Here is a 24877-nt window from a genome sequence, read left to right on the forward strand (position 1 = left end):
TAATACACACTCTACAACTCGGGCCATCTCCCGAGTGATGCATCCAACACGTCTACACCTCAGTGAGTAGGTCAAGGTAGAACCCCTCGGCTGTCTGATAAGCTACTGGCTCGCCTATGTAGTGCTTCAACCTGTGACCGTTCACCTTAAACTTGCCGCTTTCGTCTTTAATCTCAATTGTGCCATACGAGAATACCTCAGTAATGGTGAATGGTCCTGACCATCGGGAATTTAGCTTTCCCGGAAATAATCCTAATCGGGAATTATATAGCAAAAACGATCCCCACACTTGAATTGTTTATCACCTCTCAACTTCCTATCATGCAGCTCTTTGGTCTTCAGTTTATAATTGTATGAGTGTGCATAGGCATGATCGCGAAGTTCCTCTAACTCATGTATCTGATGGAAACGGTTAACTCCAGCAGTCGAAAGATCAAGGTTAACTATTTGAAGCGCCCAAGAAGCACGGTGCTCCAACTCAACAGGCAAATGGCAGGCTTTCCCATAAATCATCTGAAACGATGTATAACCGGTCGGAGTTGTGTACGCTGTACGGAAAGCCCACAAAGCATTATCTAATTTGTCAGACTAGTCCTTTCGGTTTAGCCCAACCGTCTTCTCAAGAATGCGTTTAATGCCCCGATTACTCACCTCTACCTGTCCACTAGTCTGTGGGTGGTAGGCAGTTGCAAGCCGATGGGTGACCCCATAGCGTCGCAATGCCTTCTCCATCTGCGCGTTGCAGAAGTGAGTACCTCGATCGCTGATTAAGGCTTTCGGTACACCAAAACGAGAGAAGATTTTTTAGAAATCTCACCACAACTCGGGCGTCGTTAGTGGGTAAGGCTTTGGCCTCGACCCATTTGGAAACGTAATCAACTGCCACGAGTATGTACTTGTTCCCTCTAGAAGACGGAACGGGCCCATAAAATCAATACCCCAAATGTCAAAAACCTCGCAAACCTGAATGGTATTTTGGGGCATCTCATTTCAGGATGAGATGTTATCGACACGCCGGCATCGGTCACAACTTTTTACGAACGCATGAGCATCTTTGAAAATCGAAGGTCAATAAAATCCTGAATCGAAGACCTTCTTAGCAGTAAGAACAACACCATGGTGACCTCCTATCGGTCCCTCATGAGAGTGGCTCAAAATCATCCACCCCTCTTCAACATCCACACATCTCCTCACTAGCTGATCTACGCCTATACGAAAAAGAAACGGATCATCCCAGATGTAGAACTTTATGTCAGCAAAGAATTTCTTATTTTGCTGGTGACACATCCTCTTAGGGAGGGACCCATCGACAAGGAAGTTCGCAATATCGGCAAACCACGGGTAACCGTCATCCTGGGCTTTGACAAACCTGAGATTATCTATTGGGAAATGGTCATTGATGATGACCCCAGCATCTCCAATTTCGGCTCTCTCAAGACGTTACAAGTGATCGGCCGCCACATTCTCGCCCCCCTTTTTTATCACGGATTTCTATATCAAACTCTTGAAGCAACAGGATCCATCGAATAAGACGAGACTTAGCGTCCTGCTTGTTGATAAAATAACGCATGGCAGCATGATCCGTGTAGATGACTGTTTTAGACAGAACAAGATAGGAACGAAACTTATCAAATGCAAACACCACAGCTAATAGCTCTTTCTCGGTGGTAGTGTAATTCTCCTGAGCACTGTTTAGGGTCCGACTAGCATAGTAGATCGGGTGGAAGTGATTCTCCTTCCGCTGTCCAAGCACTACTCCAACGGCATAGTCACTAGCATCGCACATCAATTCGAATGGCACAGACCAGTCGGGAGCAATCATGATCGGGGCGTTAACGAGTTTGTCTTTTAGAAGATCAAATGCCCCGATACACTATTCAGAGACGACAAATGGAGCATCTTTCTCTTGTAGCTTAGTCATCGGTCTCGAAATTTTTGATAAATCTTTAATGAACCGGCGATAGAAACCTAATGACCTAAGAAGCTATAGATAGATCTTACAGAAGTGGGCGGGGGAAGATTAGAAATGGTTTCAATTTTAGCTCGATCGACCTCATCCCCACACTCAAGATCCTATGTCCTAAAACGATGCCCTCGCGTACCATGAGGTGACACTTCTCCCAGTTGAATACTAGGTTGGTGTCGACGCAATGAGCCATCATCCTATATAGGTTGGAGAGATAATGATCAAAAGAATTCCCGAAGACAGAAGAGTCGTCCATGGAGACCCCATGGAATCCTCGATCATGTCGTGAATGATCGCCAGCATACATCGCTGGAAGGTAGCTGGAGCGTTACAGAGTCCAAAGGGCATACGTTTTTAGGGAAACGTGTCGTAGGGGCAGGTGAATGTGGTTTTCTCTTGATCATCGGGAGAGATCGGGATTTGGAAATACCCGGAGAAACCATCCAGAAAACAGTAGTACTGCTGACCCGCCAAACGCTCAAGCACTTGATCAATGAAAGGGAGAGGAAATGATCTTTCCTAGTGGCATCGTTCAGTCTGCGGTAGTCGAGGCAGACTCTCAAACCGGTCACGGTACTAGTGGGAATAAGTTCGTTCTGTTCATTGGTGACAACCGTCATGCCACCCTTCTTCGGAACCACTTGGACCGGACTCACCTAGGCACTATCAGAGTTGGGAAAAATGATTCCCGCATCAAGGAGTTTAATGATTTCTTTCTTAACGACCTCTAGCATTTTCGGATTAAGCCTCCGTTGAGGCTGAATGAAAGATTTAAAATTATCCTCCATGAGGATTTTATGAGTGCAGAACGAGGGATTAATCCCTTTCATGTCGATAATCTTCCATGCTATCGCCTCCTTATGCGCTTTCAGCACCTTTAACAACTTCAACTTCTCAACCTCAGTCAAGGAAGACGTGATGATGACGGGTAGCTTCCTCTCTTCGTCCAGATATGCATACTCCAGATGATCAGGTAGATCCTTAAGTTCTAAGGAAGGAGGAGGGCTCTCAATAGAGGGTCGGTCCTTCGGATCGTCTCGCAGGATCTCAACAGCTGACTCTGAATCTAGGGGTGGTGACACGGTGTCATCCATCAATGGTTGAGTGGTCATGGCAACCATCTCGACCTCTGAAATCTCCCTATAGAGGATTTGTGGGTCCAAGGTAGGTCCTCCACATATGTCAGTGAAAAATTCCCGCACATGCGATACGATGGTGTCAACGAAATACACGGAGTCGTTCGTTGACTTGGGGTGTTTGAGTGATTGTCTTATGTCAAAGGTGACGTTATCATCCCCAACTTTCAGAATCAATTTTCCCTCACGGACGTCGATCAACGCCTGTGCGGTGGCAAGAAATGGTCGGCCTAAAATGAGCGGGACACTGTCATCCTCTTTCATATACAGAATGACAAAGTCCACCGGGAAGATGAACTTGTCGATACGAACAAGCATGTTCTCGACCACCCCTCGCGGGTATTTCACGAAACAATCAGAAAGTTGGATACTCATTCAGGTTGGCCTCGGTTCACCAAGACCCAACTTACTGAACACGAAATACGGCATGAGATTGATGTTGGCCCCAAGGTCAGCCAAAGCATGTTGAACCGTATCGTCGCCTAAGATGCAGGGAATTGTAAAACTCCCTGGATCAGCCATCTTTTCAGGCAACTTGCTCTGCAACAATGCAGAGCACCCAACACTCAACGGAATAGAAGAGACCTCAGCCAGCTTCTCTTTATTTGAAAGAATGTCCTTGAGGAATTTGGCATATTTGGGCATCGTGTAAGTGCCTCAAGGAAAGGATTGTTCGGATGAAGCTGTTTGAGAAGTTCAAGGAATTTGGAGTTTTGCTCCTCGTCTCTGTCCGATTGGAGTCTCCTAGGATAAGGCAATTTAGGTTTATAGATTCTCAGAGGTGGGTTAGATGATGATGAAGGTTTATCGGGTGACTTTGTACTCGCTGGAATAGTCTGCTGGTGTGCCTCGGCAGGAGGAGGATCCATCTGGAACTCCTCGTCCAAATGCCCCTCTTCATCGACCGCAGGTGTGATAACTCTCAAAGGATCAGCCTCTCTTTCTCTTCTTGCACCGCTCCTAGTAGTCACTGCTTTGGCGAACCCTCTCGGATTTTTCTCAGTATTACTCGGTAGTGAACCCGGTGCTCTCTTGGACAACTGGCTGGAAATCTCTCCGACGTGACGCTCAAGATTAGCTAGAGATGTGGCTTGGTTCTTCAACATAGCATCGTGTTTTGCAAATTTCGCTTCATTTTGTCACTCGGTTCCTCTCATCACGCTTCAGCAGCTCAACCATCATCTCCTCCAGTGATGCTTTCTTCTCCTCTCTCCCCACTTGTTACAAACTTTCCTGACCTGAACTCCCCTGCCCGAATAGATTTTCTCGATGTTGGTTTTGGTATTGGGCTTGGTAGCCACTGGCTTATCCCCCTCGATAGTTATTCTGATTTCTCCATCCAGTGTTCCTGCCGAAGGTGGGGTTTTGATATCTCAAGGGGTTGTTGACGAATTCAACCTCCTCCTGATTGCTATCCGGCTAACAAGACAGTCAATGGTGTCGTGACCCCCTCGGCAAACCTCACACTTCGCGATGCTCTTAACGGTAAGATCTCTAACGAGTTTGTTTAAAACATCAATCTGCGCTTGCATGCTAGTGTTCGAATCGACCTGAAGTACGCCTCTCGATGACGTGGAAGAATTTCTACCCCCGTGCCCCTCGTAGCTCGCTGAAAGATCATCAAAAATGATGACACACTTATCGGGATCTTTGTTCTTAAGGAGGTTCCTATTAGCAGTATGGTTCAACATCTCTCTCACGTGCTGTGTGGCTCCATTGTAGAATTTCTTGATGAGCATCCACTTATCTAAACCATGATGAGGAAAACTAAGAAATAGGTCCTTGAATCTTTTCCAAACTTCCCCGAAAGACTCGTCGGATCTCATGCGGAAGGAACAAATCTCCTCACGGAGTCCAGCGGATTTAGATGGTAGAAAGAATTTGGTCATGAATTTATCTTGAAGGCCCGCCCAAGTGGTGATGATCCTACAGGTAGTGACTTAAGCCATTTGTAGGCTTTTCCGACAAGTGAGTAGGGAAAAGACGGAGATAGATGGCTTCATCGTTCATGTTGCCGATACTGAAAGTTTCACAGATTTGAACAAACATGTCATTGTGGTTTGAAGGATCTTCAATCTCTATCCCTTCGAATTGGAGTGCGGTTTTGATGAGTTGCATGACGTGGGCAGGAATGGACCAGTTTCCAGCATCAGCACCGTTTGGTAAGGTAATGCTAGAATGAGGATTCGGAGTCGGCCTACCATAGTCAGCTACTACTCTCCTAGGCGATTGCTCACCCATGTTCCTATCCCTAGAAGATGCAGAAGAAACAGAAGAAGAAGAAGAATCAGAACCTGTCGGTGAAACAGAACGCTCTCTCTCGGGCACGAATTTCTCGGTATTATCAAACGTTTCAAGCTTCGGCAGTCCTTGTGAGCGGGTATGACGCATACGACTAAAAAGAAAAACTAAAATTAACTAGGCTAAAATTAAACTAAAAAAAAAACAAAAACAAATGATCAAGTAAAAAAGAAACATGTAAGTCCCCAAACTCGGGTCGTTCTCTAATTGCCTCACACCGTGCCCCGGCAGCGGCGCCAAAAACTTGATGTGAGAAAATATATATATAATAAACGCGAATCGCAACTAAGCTTTAAAAACCAAACAATCTATCCTAGTTCACACAAACGACAAGTGTACCGGTCGCGTATAGCAAAGATCGGGAAAGTCCGGATATCGAACTCAAAGACATATGAGAACGGCTCAGATTATAAACCTTAATCCAAGTCCTACCTTAATATTTAATTGATTTTATTTTAACTTCTATTTTAAATAATTTAACTAACTTACTTAACTTAACGAAACTAACAAGAAAACTTAACGAAACTTAACGAGGTTTTAACGAATATGGAGAAATGACTACCTAGGCAAGAATCCTATTGACAGTTCAACGGCTAATGGAATTAACTAATCACACGACACCGGGATCTTAAAATAATCATCTAAGGCTCATTAAAGTTCGCTAGATCACCTCTCGGTCTCACCAACTAATGCACAAAAATTCAAGAAGATTGAATAAACACATCGGGAAAAAGATTACTAAGGTACCCTACTGACGCAACTCCTCTCGGACTCAAAGACACAAAACCCGCAAAATATTGGTACTAGCAATTATAGAGATAAAGGGGTAACAATATCTAACCCAATCTAAGACACATATTTGCACGCAAAACTAAACCGGATAAGACCAAAACTCACTCTTGCGCAATTCTAACCTAACCGAATAAAGACGCGAGACAAACCAACTCCCTATTACCTCTCGGTCGCAAGGAAGGTGAAACTATTGAATTTTAATAATTAATCTTACTCAAGATTCCTATGGCCGCGCTAACCACAAACAGATCAAAAACACCAAGTCTAAGACCTAACCGAATAACCCTAACCGAACGATACAAAATCAATCAATCAAGGCAATAAGGAGAATCAAATGCAAAAATTATATAAAAACAATAACTAACACATCCAAGATCAAAATAAATAAAGCTTTTCAATAATAATACGTCATGTGATCAATTAAAGCCAAGTAAACCGTCAAACAACGTCAATATTCATCTCCACCTAGGTAGTACAAACGAGTTTAGCCTAACATAACTTTTGGAAAGCAGCTATAACTCTTAGCAGACGCCATGTTAATCGTCATAAACATCATATTAATCATTCAACAATCTATCAAGATCAATAACAACTCAATCTTCAATTCAATTGCAAAAGAAATCAAGTTTAAAGATCAAATCAATAAGTTATGAATCTTGAACAAGAACACAAAGTTTATAAGAGTTATACTTATGATTAGGGCCGAGATTATTGATGAAGATTCTACTGTCCCAAATCTCCCTTGATGTTATTCTTCCTCTCTTGGCTGCCTCAAGCTTTAAAAAAATATTTTTCTTCTTTTTCCTTGGCTGTAGTTTCCAATCGGACTATTTTATAATAGTTTTGGTTTATATATATTTGTGGTTGCTGCCCACGTGAGATTAAAACCCAGCCACACAATATATAATTGTGTGTTTCCTTAAAGGAGACCACTCACAAACCCCTCCTATGCCGTGCACCTTCACAAACAACAAACAGTTTTTTATTCTTTTTCTTCCGATCGGCTCTCTTTAGAGGTGCCAAGGTTTTTTTTCTTTTTCTTGTTATAATATATTATATATAACACATGTAAGGCTTCTTATAAATGGGTCGGGCCGAGCTTTAACTTGGTTCTTCAAACTTGATCATACGAGCCTCTTTTATCCTCCAAAATCCGAACCTTTTCTCTTTTAAAACTCGTCACCTACACAAAATAATAAACTTTGTAAGATCAAGTTAAAACGAATTAAAAACGTTATTTATTATATACTTATGCCTTTAAAATATGATAAAAAGTTACGGAAATATAAGTGTGTTTTATAACTCATCATGGTGCTTTAGGTAGCTTACCCACAATATCCATCCCCCACTTCATGAAAGACCATGATGAGAATATAGGATACATAGGTTCCGCTGGTTGGTGCAGAATGTTGCCTTGTCTTTAACAAACATCACACTTCTTTGAATACTCCATGGCATCTTTCTTCATGGTTGGCCAGAAGTATCATGTTCTTAGAATTCTAGAGAATAGGGCTCTGCCTCCAGTGTGATTACCACAATCATCTTCGTGAAAGTCTTTGAGTACCTCTTGGATTTCAGGTTCCTCAATACACCTCAAGTATGGACCTGCAAGAGAATTCCTATACAGAATATCATGTAATAAGATGTGTTGTGATTAGAGGTAGCAAATGGATTGGGTCGGGTCGAACGAGTTTGGGTCAGAATGAGTTTAGTTCAGATCGGGTCAATTATAAAAAAGGTTGTTTTGGTTTGGGTCGGAATAGGTTAGGGTCAAACTGGGTTTTACGGAATCGACCAAAAAGAAACCAAAACCCAACCCGTCACGGGTGAAACTCGTGTTGGCTTGAAACCTGAACCGGACCCGTTCCAATATGAAACCCATTTCGTGTCGAAAACCTATGTACGAAAACCCTTTCTGATCCGAAACTTGTCACATTTCCTTAGGAAACTAACCCACATCGACCCATTTCTTTGAACTTATCGACCCATTTTTACCCACAAATAAAAGGATGGAATTTCAAATGACTAATATTGACCCATTTAGTTAAACCCTTTAACCCAAACCGACTCATTTAATTTTAAAAATAACTCAAATTGACCCATTTGAAAGATTTTTGGTCAAGATTGCCACCCCTAATTGTGATACCTTAAGTTTGAAGGTTTTAGGATTTCTGTGGCGGGGATCTCTCCATCTTGAATGATTTCTTGATCTGGAGGATCCAAGATCCTTGATTATTTGAGGATAATGGATCCCAAAGCACAATTTCTTTGTTAGTTGTTATCTCCACAACTTCTTGTTCTCTTATTGCTGGTGAGAGTATATAGATGATCGGGATTTTCGTATCTCCTAGGACCTTCAAAGATGATTCTAGATTTGCTAAGGTGCTCTTTGTTTTTTCAGAGGTAAAATGTCTGCAGTCTGCGGAACACATCTGTAACACCCCACAACCGCAGCGGAAACGTAACCGAGGCGCCACAGACACCTCTGATATCAACCACAATGTTTATAAAGAAAACTGAATACATTAATATACTTCAAATTACATTATCTCATATTTCATTACCGTCTAGGTGATACACACATCATACAATACGATACATAATTCTATTTAATATAATGTATCGTAACATCCCGCATGCAAATCTTACACACATCAAGCACTTAGAACGTAAGCAATCACTTCATCTTAATCGTACCTGAAATGCATGTGAGAAAACGGGTCAACTACGAATAGTTGGTGAGTTTCACAATTCGAGTAAACCATGATAAATCAATATCATAATATAATATTATCGATGTAATTATGCTGAGCCCACAAGTGAAACCTCTGACTATCCACATACAACCCCGTGGCATACTCCGCCCACGAACCTGCCCTAAACCGCTATGCCTAACATTACATAGCAAATTAAATAACAACAAAATAGACATGTGCAACTGGCTGGGAAACATCAGCAAATCCATTCCGGACCTGTTGGGTTTGTCAGACCAATAGTACTATTCACACTATACCGGCTTTTAGCTAATCACTCGTGTTGCGGGGCCTTACAATGTTAGCAACTCAGACAATCACCATCTTAGTACATTTCCGTACGATTCCCGTACAATAAAATATATATAAATACACGCAAATCCATGCGTTCAGTATGTACTTAAACATTTTAATAGTAACATGCTTTCCGCCCCGAGAAAATATTTAAAAACAATTCAGAAAAAGGGGCTCGTGAAACTCACCTTAGCACATGCAAGCAGGTAACAACAGTCATTATCAGTTAACACGTCCAATCTGTAATATGATCCCTACGATCGTTATTATACAATTATTGTTTATATAATCTTTAACCGTATCATTCGGTCACTCGGGGAACACCGTTACCCAGTAATATAACCATTCTGGGAGCAGTGTTAACCCAAAAATAGGTTTCTGGACTCAGATTGTGATGTCGTATAATGTCCGATAGTCAAAATCACTATCGGCCCGTTTTTCCCGTTTTGCGTGCCTAGCACAGTTGTCCGTTTTTACGTTTCGAAAATGAGTATGGTCACACACGACTCGAAAATAGTTGTTGACTGATAAACTGATTAAGGTTATGAAAACATAACAGGGTTTCGATGTCCCGATTAGCTTTAACGTACCGGAAACTATTAATCCTTATAAAAATTACCCAAATCATCCGAATTATTTTCGGATGGTTCGTTTTTACTCGATTTAATAAATAATATGAAAATAGCTTATTTTTAGGGTTTTCGTATACCAGTCAGCTCGTCTACCCGAACTTTGCTGGTTTACGCGTTTTATATTATAAAAGTTCACTTTTATTCCAAATAAATATCCGTTCATCCTCGGATCTTGAGATTTTGGCACAAATAACATTTTGACAGTTTAGAATTTTATAAAAATATTTCCAAAATTTATTTTGTATTTAATATTTATTTATCCATTTTTAAAACTCATTTAAACACTAAATATGCCGTAAATACCAAACGACACCCGAAAATTCCCAAATTTTCCAGGATGGCCCCTGCCATACCATAAGTTCCCTGTAAAAATTTACAGATCCAGACTCACTTTCAAATACTCTTTTTTATGCCAAAACCGACCAAAAAACTCTAGAACTCGTTTATCCAGAAATCATACTTAGGGTTTTCCAAATGACCCGAAATTTTGTGTGTGACCTTTACATGACCTAAAAAGCTTATCTGAAATTTTTCAGAATTTTTTCAAGGTCTTTAACTATTTTTCACAATTTTTAGCCAAAATCTAGCATTAAATTCACCAAATATTCTATATTTATCCAAAAATTACCAAAAATTCACAGAAGTCATATTTTCATATGTTTATCATCCCTGCAAAATTTCGTGACCCAGCTCAAACTACATCACAATCTGTCCAAACACATATACAAATTTATAAACCGAAATACCTTGCTCTTTCCGCTTTTACACGCCTAAATCTCGATTTTTCCGCCTTAGCTACAAACTAAACACAGAACCTACAGCCAATATACCACAATACCAAGCAAGTTACACTCACCATCAAGCCTTTTACACCATAGTTTCGGTTATTGTTTTAAAACTAAAGTTTAAACCGTAAAAATTCGTTTTTGGTTCGTTTGACTCCTTTCTTGGACCAAGATCCCTTGTATAACCCGTATACATCACTTGATCATGCAAGAATCGGTTTTCATCTCTGGTTTTCACCCTTTTTTTCACTTGAAACCTCATTTTCTTGCAAATAAACTCAAGAAATGAAGATGAGAACGTAAATAACTCGATTTTTACATTGCTTTGTCTTCAAAATCCTTGGATTTCTAGAGAGAAGATGGAGGTTTCTTTGGTTATTTACTTGAGAAGATGGGAAATGAAATTATGGTGGAAATATCCACCTTATGGCAGATTTTGAGGGGGGTGGGGTGGGGCCCACCTCCTTCATTCTCATCCACATATTAAGATTTCCAGATGTGGATAACGTTTTGGATAAACTCGGTTCGGTTCGTTTTTCGTTTAGACGCTTAATTCGGCTTTTAAAAATGCATTTCATTTAAACCGGTTTAATACATTTAAAAGTTTAAACCATAACTCTTATTTACTTAAAACACCTTAATAATATTATTTGCGCATCTTTTTCGGCTTGAATGATGGTATCTTGCTCGGTTTGGTATTCATATTTCGTTTAACGTACCGACGTATCGTTAAATCAAAATTCTTTTTCTGTGCCGTACTTTACTTATCCAGAAGCATTAATGCTTCGTAAAATCACTAAATATTATAGATATCTTCTATAATTGAACCCTCGATTCGTTCGGGTTTCAATAACTATCGATCGATTAATCGCATATTCAATACGATGAATTATATATTCACGTACAATCAATACAGTGAACCATGTATTCTCGTATAATTACTATGGTAATTCATGTACCCGACATTAAATATAACGTAACTATTGTCTACCGGTTAGGGTATACCTGGTTTCGTCGGAATCGTTACATTCTCCCCCTGTTAAGAAATTTCGTCCTCGAAGTTTTACACGCCCACTATCCCCTTCCGAAAGAAAGGTGGGGGGTTTTTCCTTCAGAATTCACCCTCGCGTTACCAGGTATAATCTGGTCCTCGCTGTGAATTCCACTTAATCTTAATCAATAAAGCTTGGTGTGTCCAAACTGTTTAGTTTTCCCGTCTACTATCTCTACGGAATTATTTATGATATCAAGCATGTCTTCTATGAGTACCTCCATTACTGGTACTTTCGTTGCCTCATCGCCTAGGTACTTTTCAATCTGTATACATGGCAAAACATCATGTATAGTACTTAGCTCCTGGAGTACTTTAATTGATAAACTAAATGACCAATCATGGAGATAGTCTCATAAGGTCCAATATATTAAGGAGCTATTTTCGGTTTTGCCAAACCTTATATCACCTCTCTAAGGTGATGTCTTAAAAATGCCTTGTCACCTCTTTCCAGTGACAATGGTTTCCTTTGAATGTTGGCATAGATCCTTTGCCAATCTCGCGCTGCTTTTAACTTATCTTAAATATTATAAATCCGATTGGTTGTTTCTCGAATCAATTCAAATCTTATGGCTTGATTGACGCCCATTTTCAATTTAACAAATTGGTGATAATTACTTCACCCATAGAAAGCTTCAAGCTCTCGATGCTTCCTTCCCCGCCTTCCAATAATGGAAGTAGGATGACTATTTCGATCTGAGATAATTGAAAATGGTACTCCACGACGAGATACCATTTCACCATCATGAATTTGGGCGAGAATTCATTGTGGTAATCGTCATGGATTGGGATGAAATGCGAGGATTGGTTAATCGATCCGCGATTACCCAATTTACATCATGCCTTTGATATATATTGGGAATTTGCGTCCCGAAATCCATTGTAATTTATTCCCACTATCATTGGCGAATTTTCTGTCGTTGTGGCGTTCCCTAGGGTTTTCGGTGTGCAGCCTTATCTCTTGCATAACTTAAATATTCACCAACATACGTAACCATATCTTTCTCCAAACTCGGCCATTAATAAAATCCTTTCAGATATTCGTATCATCAATAGTCTAATCCGATCCTCTCTACTTAATCATCGGCTACTATATTAGCCTTACCTGGACGATATCGGATCCCACAATCCTAATCGTTTAACAATTTTACCCGTCTTCGTGGAATATGAGACTGCGGTCTCTTATCATCTATAAAATTTGAACATTTGCGTCGTACAAAGGATTATGAGTTGGGTAATGCTAAAAATTCTTCAATAAACCGCTGATAGTCTCCGGCTAGTCCTAAAAATTGGCGCATTTCCTTTGGCGCCTTGGGTGACTGCCAATTTTAATGGTTTCTATCTTATTTGGATCTATGTGAAATCCTTGTTGCTTTACAACATGACCAAGGGATTATGCTTTCTGTATTCAAAATCACATTTTGAAAACTTCGCGTACAACTCCTCTTGCTTTAACACTTCCATAATTTTCCTTAAACGTCGTTCGTGCTCTTCTTTACGTTGCAAATATATCAAAATATCATCAATGAACGCTATGACAAATTTGTCAAAATAAAGTTTACAGACTCGGTTCATGAGTTCCATGAACACTGCCTGCGCATTTGTTAGCCTGAACGACATAAATAAGAATTCATAATGGCCGTAACGAGTCCGAAACGCTGTTGTTGCAACGTCCTCCTCTTGGATTTTTCATTTGGTGATAACTATATCTAAGATCAATTTTCTAAAAATAAATCGCCCCTTGCAGTTGGTTAAACAGATCATTTACTTCGAAGAAGTGAATACCTATTCTTGATCGTCACTTTATTCAATTCTCCCTAATCAATACATATCCTAACACTTCCGTCCTTCATTTCCCAAATAACACTGGTGCACCCCATGGTGACTAACTAGGTCGTATAAAACCTTATCCAATAATTCTTGCATTTCAGTTGGTGCAAGTCGGTAAGATACTTTGGCAATAGGATATGCTCCTGGTATTAGATCGATACGAATTTCAACTTGTCATGCTGGTGGTATTCCAGGCGGTTTTTTTTTTTTTTTTTTTTTTTTTGGGAAAACTTCTGGATATTTACGTATCACCGGAACATCTTCTATATGTTTTCTTTTAAATCTGTGGCAATCACGTTTGTTAAATACACCACGTCTTCTTGACGTAAATATTATAACATCTCAAGATGAGATTAGAGTGGTAACATAATACCGTACACTTTTCTCTGTATCTAATCGCTTCATCGTCCGAAAGAGAGCTTCTAATCATCTTCTTTTCATATTTGATTTCAGCTTCATGTTGAGTTAGCCAATCCATGTTAACTATTACGTCAAAACTTCTTAACTTTACTGGTCGTAGGTCAATAAGGAAAGGTTAATCGTTCAGAATAATAGGACAATTCCGAACAATTTAGTTAACCATTAGGGATTTACCGTTAGCGATTCTACAGTATAGGGTTCTATAGTTTCACTAATCGGTATCTTTCCAAATGGTAGGAGGTTAACAGGAACTAACTTCTATCGGCGACCGTAAAAATATCACTGAAGCCTATTGATTTAAAACTACAACATACTTAATACCACCTTTGGATCATGACGTGCTTTATTCGAATTACTCACAAAAGCACGGCTCCTTGCTTGATCAGAGGTTGATGCTTGTCATGAGGTTCGTCTTCCAACGACACCTTGGTTCAACTTTGGGCAATTTCTCTTGAAACGTTCTGTACTGCCACATTCATAGCAAGTACAACTGTTTGGCATAATTTGATTTCTTTGGATGGATTGTTATTGAAGCTGTTGGGTTCGGAGTGGTTGTACACGAATGGGTTGGGGTTGCCGGTTCACATGGCTTCAATTGGTTCTACAATTGGGGCATTACGTCCATCTTTACCACACCTGTGGCCTACTATCACTCGACATTCTTCTTCCTGCCGATAACCATATTTTCCACATTTAGGGAAGGACCCTTCATGCGGTTCATGTTTTCACACCAAAACTAGTCTTAGTATAATTCTGGGTTGTAGGACATACCTACTTATTCAAAAGCCTATCTTGCACTATACCTTTATCATTTCTCTTCTTTAACACTCGACGTCTCACCTAACGTCCTTCCAGTCCGCTTCCCATAGAGTCAAATATATCAATGCTGGCTTGTGACACAACCCTTCCAAAGGTTGTATATTTTACAGGATTGACTATACTCCTTATCGATGGAGTTAGTCCCCAATATAGCGCTCACTTCGCTTAGTTTCAGGAGTAATTAGCCATGTTACCAGACATGACAATTCCTTCAAATGATTAGCGTGTTCTAAGTGATCAGCACACAACATTTCTATCTTCCATAGCTCAGTTTCCAATCTCTGAACTTAATTACTCGAATAAAAGTGCTCTAGCCCAAGAATTTTAAATTCCGACCATATCATCTGAGTAATAATTTTCTAACTATAGTTTTGTACCATCGTGTTCCATCACGATACAACATAATCTACCAACATATCTGTAGCATATTTCACTACACAATGTTCTAGACTCTTACCAATATCCTTAACCATTTCGATCTTTTCTATCCACTCGCTAATCTATTCCTCCCTTTACCATCAGTAAACTATTAATAATTTCCTTAACACAACCAACAAACATATCCTTCATACCGGATCTAATTCATTACGACTACTATTCATGTTTAGTTTATAACTAATACTTGTAGTCATAATAGTATTCGGTGGGACATTATCACTCTTAGTAATAACACTAAGAATTGAAATATTCATAATCATGTGATTGCTCGATCTATAATTCTGGGATCACATTTGCATCAACACTAGCAGTGATCTGTGATACGACATTCGGTATCATCATCTGCTATCTTTGAGCAATCAACTGAATCATATCAATCTCCATCATTGGAGTTACTCTTTTTATGTCATTCTTCCGTACCCATCCCGTACGCAGTAATCAATACTAATATCACCATATAACTCGTTACCAGCTCAATCATAAAAGCAGGTACACATACACACCAAATATTATCATACATATTACACATACCAGTATCTAGTATATATGTCCCACAAATATAATAACATATGGACTTAACCTGACATCGGTTAACGTTTAAATATGTTTCATAACCCTTGTCACCAACTGACATATAGATCTTTCTCAACAAAGATTAATGTTTAATATGCTTGATTTCAATATCCTTCTGCATGTCAGCATAACCGATACATGCTCACCGTGAGCACCAAACGATTACGTACCACGGAGTTATAATATCCGTGTCTATTTGTATATCCGGCATACACGGTATACCACCTACGAACGAACAACCAACTATGCTATAATGATTCCAACACCTCTTTGTGTATGGGTAATCATTCTATTCGAGTATACATGGGTATAGGCATCTAACGGATGTAAGGATAACATAGGGAGTTGCAAGGTTCAAGGTAATCGCGCAACCCATGTTGCCTTCAAATATTATCAATTACTATTATGGGAAACTCTATCACTTGCTCAGTCAATGTCCTCAGGCGTTCTAGGTTCGCTAAAATCGGTAATTCTCGATCTGGAGGTGGTATGTCTCATATGTTTGAGAGTGAGAAATACACATATATATTTATATATATTATTTTTATCTACTCATTTATTATCAAATTTATTATTATTATTATTATTATTTTTTATTTTATTTTATTTATTTATTTTTTTACCTTAATGGAATAAGAATGGGTTCAGGTACAGGTACATGTCCGTCCGTACGTGAGGGTCGGCGGTTCGGGTGAACATAGGGGGTTATTAAGATATACGGTACCGGTATTGGTAGGGTAAGGGATTTATTAATTTTGGTTGGGAGTGACGGTTACTAGATATTTCTGGTTAATGTCAAACGGGAGATCTAATTTGGTACTATCATAACTATGGCCCGATAAGTCAGACTTATCATCAACCGATGCTCTAGAAATTTCAGCATCCTCGGTACTTTTATTATTTCATCCCCCGGTTCCTTATCCGGGTCCTATTTCTCAATACATGTACCCACAAGATATGTACACATATATATACACACATTAGCACGCATAAATAATATTATATACTTTACACATATGTTGCCATTTTTACCTATTAATGTACCCAGTGACTTCCCCTGAATTCCCTCGTGCAGACAAGTCTGTTATTATGTTCCGGACCATAATAACTCACTTGTCCGACCGAGTTCATCCCGATACTCGTCACCATATATTATTAGTTGATATTCAGTTTCAACAATACTTGAGCCTCCGGTTATATTTTAGGTATCTTTTAAAGACATCCTAAATCTTTATAATCAATGGCTCTGATACCAACTTCTGTAACACCCCGCAACCGCAGCGGAAACGTAACCGGGGCGCCACAGACACCTCTGATATCAACCACATTGTTTATAAAGAAAACTGAATACATTAATATACTTCAAATTACATTATCTCATATTTCATTACCGTTTCGATGTCCCGATTAGCTACGGGATCCGTATCCGTTTTTAACGTACCGGAAACTATTAATCTAATAAAAATTACGCAAATCATCCGAATTATTTTCGGATGGTTCGTTTTTACTCGATTTAATAAATAATATGAAAACAGCTTATTTTTAGGGTTTTCGTATACCAGTCAGCTCGTCTACCCGAATTTTGCTGGTTTACGCGTTTTATATTATAAAAGTTCACTTTTATTCCAAATAAATATCCGTTCATCCTCGGATCTTGAGATTTTGCAAAAATAACATTTTGACAGTTTAGAATTTTATAAAAATATTTACAAAATTTATTTTGTACTTAATATTTATTTATCCATTTTTAAAACTCATTTAAACACTAAATATGCCGTAAATACCAAACGACACCCGAAAAATCCCAAATTTTCCAGGATAGCCCCTGCCATACCATAAGTTCCCTGTAAAAATTTACAGATCCAGACTCACTTTCAAATTCTCTTTTTTATGCCAAAACCGAGCTAAAAACTCTGGAACTCGTTTATCCAGAAATCATACTTAGGGTTTTCCAAATGACCCGAAATTTTGTGTGTGACCTTTACATGACCTAAAAAGCTTATCTGAAATTTTTCAGAATTTGTTCATGGTCTTTAACTATTTTTCACAATTTTTAGCCAAAATCTAGCATTAAATTCACCAAATATTCTATTTTTATCCAAAAATTACCAAAAATTCACAGAAGTCATATTTTCATATGTTTATCATCCCTGCAAAATTTCGTGACCCAGCTCAAACTACATCACAATCTGTCCAAACACATATACAAATTTATAAACCGAAATACCTTGCTCTTTCCGCTTTTACACGCCTAAATCTCGATTTTTCCGCCTTAGCTACAAACTAAACACAGAACCTACAGCCAATATACCACAATACCAAGCAAGTTACACTCACCATCAAGCCTTTTACACCATAGTTTCGGTTATTGTTTTAAAACTAAAGTTTAAACCGTAAAAATTCGTTTTTGGTTCGTTTGACTCCTTTCTTGGACCAAGATCCCTTGTATAACCCGTATACATCACTTGATCATGCAAGAATCGGTTTTCATCTCGGGTTTTCACCCTTTTTTCACTTGAAACCTCATTTTCTTGCAAATAAACTCAAGAAATGAAGATGAGAACGTAAATAACTCGATTTTTACCTTGCTTTGTCTTCAAAATCCTTGGATTTCTAGAGAGATGATGGAGGTTTCTTTGGTTATTTACTTGAGAAGATGGGAAATGAAATTATGGTGGAAATATCCACCTTATGGCAGATTTTGAGGGGGGTGGGGTGGGGCCCACCTCCTTCATTCTCATCCACATATTAAGATTTCCAGATGTGGATAACGTTTTGGATAAACTCGGTTCGGTTCGTTTTTCGTTTAGACGCTTAATTCGGCTTTTAAAAATGCATTTCATTTAAACCGGTTTAATACATTTAAAAGTTTAAACCATAACCCTTGTTTACTTAAAACACCTTAATAATATTATTTGCGCATCTTTTTCGGCTTGAATGATGGTATCTTGCTCGGTTTGGTATTCATATTTCGTTTAATGTACCGACGTATCGTTAAATCGAAATTCTTTTTCTGTGCCGTACTTTACTTATCCCGAAGCATTAATGCTTCGTAAAATCACTAAATATTATAGATATCGTCTATAATTGAACCCTCGATTCGTTCGGGTTTCAATAATTATCGATCGATTAATCGCATATTCAATATGATGAATTATATATTCACGTACAATCAATACAGTAAACCATGTATTCTCGTATAATTACTATGGTAATTCATGTACCCGACATTAAATATAACGTAACTATTGTCTACCGGTTAGGGTATACCTGGTTTCGTCGGAATCGTTACAACATCTGTAGGCATATGCAACAGAATAGATGGACCAAACCTCTGCAGTCTGCAAGAAGAAGACTGTGTGTTTTTTAACGTCTGCAGGCTACTAACAATTGCACTAATAACAATTAAACTATTATGCAAACTAATCAATTTCTACAAACATTCAAATTAGTTTCTACAAACAACTTAATTTCGTCATTTAGATCTCATCATATATATAACATGTTATAAAATTTACCATTTTCATATCCCAATCACTTCTTAACATGAGAAAATTATCTCGGTTTCTTTGAGATCTCCCGTCTGGAAAATAGAACCAACATAAATGATCTTAAATCAGGTTTATCATTTACATGTGCTTCATCTATAAACTAAACAACAGATTTGGGGGGAGTTCTTAACAACGTTCACCAGATCTAGTCGTTGGGTTGCAAAAACCCTTAAGAATGTATTTATTGCCCCACTATTTTAAGGAAGATGTAGGGTTGCCGAAAGTTGCAGATTCATCACGTCCGCCACAAATCCGTCACATCCAGCCACCATTCTCGGCCGCTCGAACACCAGTTTCTTGCTCCACAACCACAGACAACCATCGATCCACACCATAAATTCACTGATTTCAGTTAGTGAGCTTTTGATTGTATGACTAAATGAAAAAAACAAAAGAAGAATTCCATTTTAATATCTTACATGATCGTTGGAAAGAGAGAGAGGCTGGCGGTTGTTGGAGAGAGAGAGAGAGAGAGAGGCCGGCCCGGTAGAGGAGTGGAGGCCGGCGGAGTCGGCGGCGGTGTAGGATTGGACGAGGAGAAGGCTAGGGTTGGAGAGGAGAAGGAGAAGGTTTTGTGTTTCTGATGAATGAAAAAAATGAAAGAAGAAGAGGAGAAGATGCCAGGAGTGATATTTGCAAGACTCTATGAGAAGAGGACGCGCAGACATTTTTTAATGAAATATCTTCTAAAAAACAAACACACTAGAGAGCACAACTTTTAGGGCATAGAAATTTTGCTAAGGATCCTCTATTCTTGAATAGTTTATGGATCACTAATCCTTGTGATATGTTCCAGATTATAAAGGATCAAGGATTCTTGGTATTATCTGTTTACTAATAATTGTGTTTGAATGGTGTTGTGTTTGATAGATATAACCGCCAGAAGACTAAGTCATCCTATTCTTGCGCTAGTGGACGACTCCCACACATGGTCAAGAGAGAAGAAACGACTAGTGGAGAGGAAGGCATAATTATAGGAAAGATAGTTAGTTATGATTTTGTATATAAACGGGTTATTGATCAACTAGGAATACACGCACTGATTAGCTTACACTCGCATACATTAGCTAATAGTTTTCTGCAATCACACACCAATAGCTTTATTGTATTCGTTGATCATAAACTCCACCCATTGTAACCCTATTTTGATATTAATAAAGTGGTGATAGACGATTTGTCATCACCCGGGGTTTTTTTCCTTTGATCTAATCAAGATCAAGGGGTTTTTCCTCACAACAAATCACGGTGTTCATCTTCATTTTGTTCATATATTCGTTATCGTCACCTTAGCACTATACCTCACAAAACTAATTTGGTTCCATTATTCTTAGCCGATTTTTGACCAAAACAATTTGGCGCCCACCATGGGGCAATTGGTGCTGTAATCCAGAAAATACCCTATTAATTTTAAACCTTTTCTATCAATACCACTCTCAATGGCATCTCAACAATCTTCTGCTTCATCAAACATGCTATCATCCGTTTCTCACTCATCAAGGACCATGCCACTGATGCCTCCCCCGCTAGCAGCACCTCCAAGGACTACCGTGGCTAGAAACAATACTCAACTACCAGTCTTCCAGAGCTCGAGAACCTCTGCCGCCACTTCGGTGGTCAATACTAACAATGATGTTTCTGCTATGTTTTCACATGTTAAAGCATACATGGAGCGGCAAAGCAAGACTAACCAAAGGATCCTTCGAGAGATAGAAGACTTGAAGAAGACTAAGAGGCCGGCAGAGGATCAAATTCCTCTGATGCCCAGGATGTTGAATTTTAACACTCCAGGATCCTTGGCTCAACCTACTCAAGGATCATCCATCAATCAACCGGGAGACATGAATCTACAGACTCACGGACCCTCAATTTTCCATCAAGGATCATCTATCCTCAACCCGGGGTTCATGGGTCAACAGGTCCAAGGATCCTCAACTTTTCAACAAGGATCATCCATCCTTCAGTCATGATCAATGGGTCAGCAGACTCAGGGATCCTCAATCTTTCAGTAAGGATCATCGATCCTTCAATCAGGATCCTCTGGGTTATACTACCAAGTATCCTATAACTTCCAGCCTCAAGGATCGCTCATCCAGAATCAAGGATCCTCTGGAATCCAGCATCAGAGATCTTCAGAGGTTCATGAAGGAGATATTATCCCAATGCAGACTATCGGTACTGGTGGACCAACTCCTGTAGTAGACACTTCTTACCTCAGCCACTCTTCTGGAATGCCAACATTCACGCAGCAAAGAGGTAACATGTGTGATCCTGTACCTCTAGATGCTAATCGTGGTTCCATGCTGGATGCAGGAATTAACCAAGCTATGGCTAAGTAACTGCAAAAGCTTAAGGATATGATATCCAGCGTACCAGGGGTGGTCCGGCCAATTCTCGAAATACCTGAAGGGAGTCACAAGTTGTCCAGATTCGCTCCACCTATATGTGATGTTGAAATCCCAAAGCAGTTTCAGACCCCCAACATGAAGTCTTATGATGGGACCACTGATCCGGAGGAGCACGTCGCTCAATATCGGGAAAGGATGGAAATCAATCCAATTCCTGAGAGGCTCAAGGAGGCTTGTCTGTGCAAGGGTTTTGGATCGACACTAACAATATCTGCGCTCAAATGGCTGCTAAGTCTCCCTCCTTACTTTGTTACTTAATTTTCTCATTTAGTTAACTTGTTCAACAGTCAATTTTCTTGTAGTAGGAATTTTGAGAATTTAACTTGTGAGTTATACCGAGTTATCCAACCTTATGATGAATCCCTTAGGGATTTTGTTACAAGGTTTGGCAGGGAAGCCCTGGAAATCCTCAATCTTGATATGGCTACTGCTGTTGAACATTCAAGATGGGACTTCAAAGGGGCTCCCCCTTTTATGATGATCTTGTGATGACTCCTTGCAGGTCTTTAGATGAAGTGAGGAACAGAGCACTAAGGTTCATATGGATGGAAGATGACAAAAGGATCCAAGAACGGTTTGGGGCTCAAACGAAGCAAGAATCTCCTGACAAGAAACAAGGATCCTCATTCAAAAATAATAACTCGAAGCCATACTCTAAATTCAACCATCAAAATGTCCGAGCAGTTGAAGAAGGAGATGATGATGATGATTACCCTAGCATCTTAGAATATTGCTTCTCTGTAGATACTCATGGCTTGATTTATGCCATGAAGGATTTAGGAGAGAAGGCAATGTGGCCCCGAAAGAATGAGAAGTCAACGACCTTTAGAGATAAATCCAAATGGTGCGCTTTCCATGAGGATTTTGGCCACATGACGGACGATTGCATCGGTTTAAGGAGGGAAATTGGTTACCTCCTAAGCAAGGGCCACTTTAAGGAACTGTTGGGAAGAATAAAGTCAAGGATCCAAGATCCTGAAGAGGTTCCTCAAAAAGCAACTTCGCCCCCACCAGATGCTCAAGTGATCAACTTCATTTCCGGTGGCTCAAACATTTGTGGAACTTCCTTCTCCGCAGCTAAGAAGTTCGCCAAGGAGACCGAGTTGGATAACGGGGAACGACTGGTTATATCCACCACTTTGACAACTGACAAAAGGATCTTCTTCGATGAAGAAGATAAACCTAACATCCAGGGTCCACATCATTACGGTTTGATTGTTACTTTGTTTATTGCTAACCATTATGTGCGCAGGATCCTAGTCGATGGTGGAAGCTCGGTCAATATCATCCAAAACGATATGCTTCAGAAGATGAATATACCAGACTCGGAGATCATCCCAAAGACATCAGTGCTGGTCGGTTTCAGTGGCGAAACCAAGAAAACATTGGGGGACATTAAACTCCCAATATACATCGAGGGGTTAAATTCTTACAAAAAATTCTGTGTTATTGATAACCTATCCTGTTGCAATGTTATTTTGGGCAGGCCTTGGCTACGTGGGATGAAGGCAGTAGCCTCTACTTTCCATTAATGCATCAAACTACCGACCCCTTGGGGGAGTTGTAAGGATAGATGGTAATCGCGTGGAAGCCAAGAACTATTACTCTTCATCTATGAAGCCAACAATAAAATAAACAATAGCATAGCAACCGTAGCAGCATCCTAGGGACATGCTGGAAGCTCAGGAGAAAGACATAAAAGAGATATCCTTGGATCCCGAGGATCCAGATGTGAAAGTGTTCCTAGTATCCAGTATCCCTAGTGAGATCGAGGAGGATATAATATCCTTCCTAAAGCGATGAAAGTCCACGTTTGCCTTCAAACATTCAGACATGACAGGTATTTCTAAGGAGGTAATTACTCACAAGTTAGGCCTTGATTTATCTGTTAAACCCGTCCATCAAAAAAGAAGGAAATTCGCTCCTGAGAGGAACGGAATCATACAAGAAGAAGTTGAAAAACTTTTTAAGGCCGGTATGATCAGAGAGGTTAAGTATCCTCGATGGTTAGCTAATGTGGTTGTTGTTTCTAAAAATAATGGAAAGTGGAGGGTATGTGTCGATTTTATTGATTTATACAAGGCATGCCCCAAGGATCCTTTCCTGTTACCACATATAGACTCCATGGTGGATGCGACGACAGGACATGAGATGCTCACCTTTATGGATACTTCCTCTGGATTTCAACAAATTTAGATGGAACCATCTGATCAAGAGGATATAACATTCATGGCTCTTAATGGCATATACTGTTATATTCCTAAGCCATTCGGACTAAGAAATGCAGGGGCAACATATCAAATATTGGTCAACATGATGTTCAAGAATCAGTTAGGCAAGACCATGGAAGTCTACATAGATGACATGGTGGTGAAATCAAAAAGGGCAGAGGATCATCTCAGAGATCTAGAAGAAGCTTTCAACATCCTAGATTAGTACAATATGAAACTAACCCCGTCCAAATGCCATTTTGGAATTAAGGCTGAGAAATTTGCTAGGATACATGGTAACCAAGAGAGGGATAGAAGCAAGCCCCGAACAGATAGAAGCCATCATCAACTTGAAGTCTCCTGTAAACGCTAAAGATGCCCAAAGATTGACAGGGAGAATAGCTGCTCTCAATAGATTCATTTCCAGATCCTCAGAGAAGTGCGAAGACTTCTATGACATCCTCAGGAAGAATAAGAAGTTCGAGTGGACGGAGAAGCATGAAGTTACACTTAAAGCCTTAAAGGATTACTTATCCTCAGCACCAACTTTGATGAAGCCTGTGGATGGAGAATCCATATATCTGTACCTAGCTGTTTCAGGAAATGCAGTAAGTGCCGTCCTCGTGAAGGATCACGAAGGTGAACAACATCCCGTTTATTATGTAAGTAAAAGTCTTTTAGATGCGGAAGCCAGGTATTCTCGTTTAGAAAAATTAATTATTGCACTTATTATGGCTTCTACTAAATTAAGACATTACTGTAAAACGTGTACTGTTATTTTGAGAACCAATTATCCTGTTAAGAATGTGCTTAGAAAACCAGAATTGTCAGGAAGAATGGCTAAGTGGGCTGTGAAGCTGTGTGCCTATGATATTCAGTATGAGCCCAAAACAGCTATTAAATTGCAAGCTATAACAGACT

At 39.6% G+C, this 24877-nt stretch overlaps 1 protein-coding gene across 1 annotated transcript; it reads right to left on the bottom strand.

Moving 5' to 3' along the window:
* Nucleotides 1–3477: 3477 nt before the first annotated feature.
* On the bottom strand, nt 3478–4208 carry LOC143591414 (uncharacterized). Its single transcript, XM_077071643.1, has 2 exons — nt 3759–4208; nt 3478–3642 (listed from the first exon to the last, which is right to left on the bottom strand). The coding sequence occupies exons 1-2, from the start codon at nt 4206–4208 to the stop codon at nt 3478–3480; spliced, it is 615 nt and encodes a 204-aa protein (XP_076927758.1).
* Between the last annotated feature and the right edge of the window lie 20669 nt (nt 4209–24877).

This window comes from Bidens hawaiensis, unplaced genomic scaffold, assembly GCF_021521415.1.
Source record: "Bidens hawaiensis isolate Kalapana, Puna unplaced genomic scaffold, B.hawaiensis_p1.1 tig00000190_1, whole genome shotgun sequence".
Classification (NCBI taxonomy): Eukaryota; Viridiplantae; Streptophyta; class Magnoliopsida; order Asterales; family Asteraceae; genus Bidens; species Bidens hawaiensis.

Bases quoted from the DNA above. Each gene is read 5' to 3' on its own strand.
- LOC143591414 (XM_077071643.1), bottom strand. From the start codon at position 4,208: ATGTTGAAGAACCAAGCCACATCTCTAGCTAATCTTGAGCGTCACGTC. The intron at 3,643-3,758 runs GCACTTACACGA...GCATTGTTGCAG, and splicing joins CGAACAATCCTTTCCTTGAG to AGCAAGTTGCCTGAAAAGAT.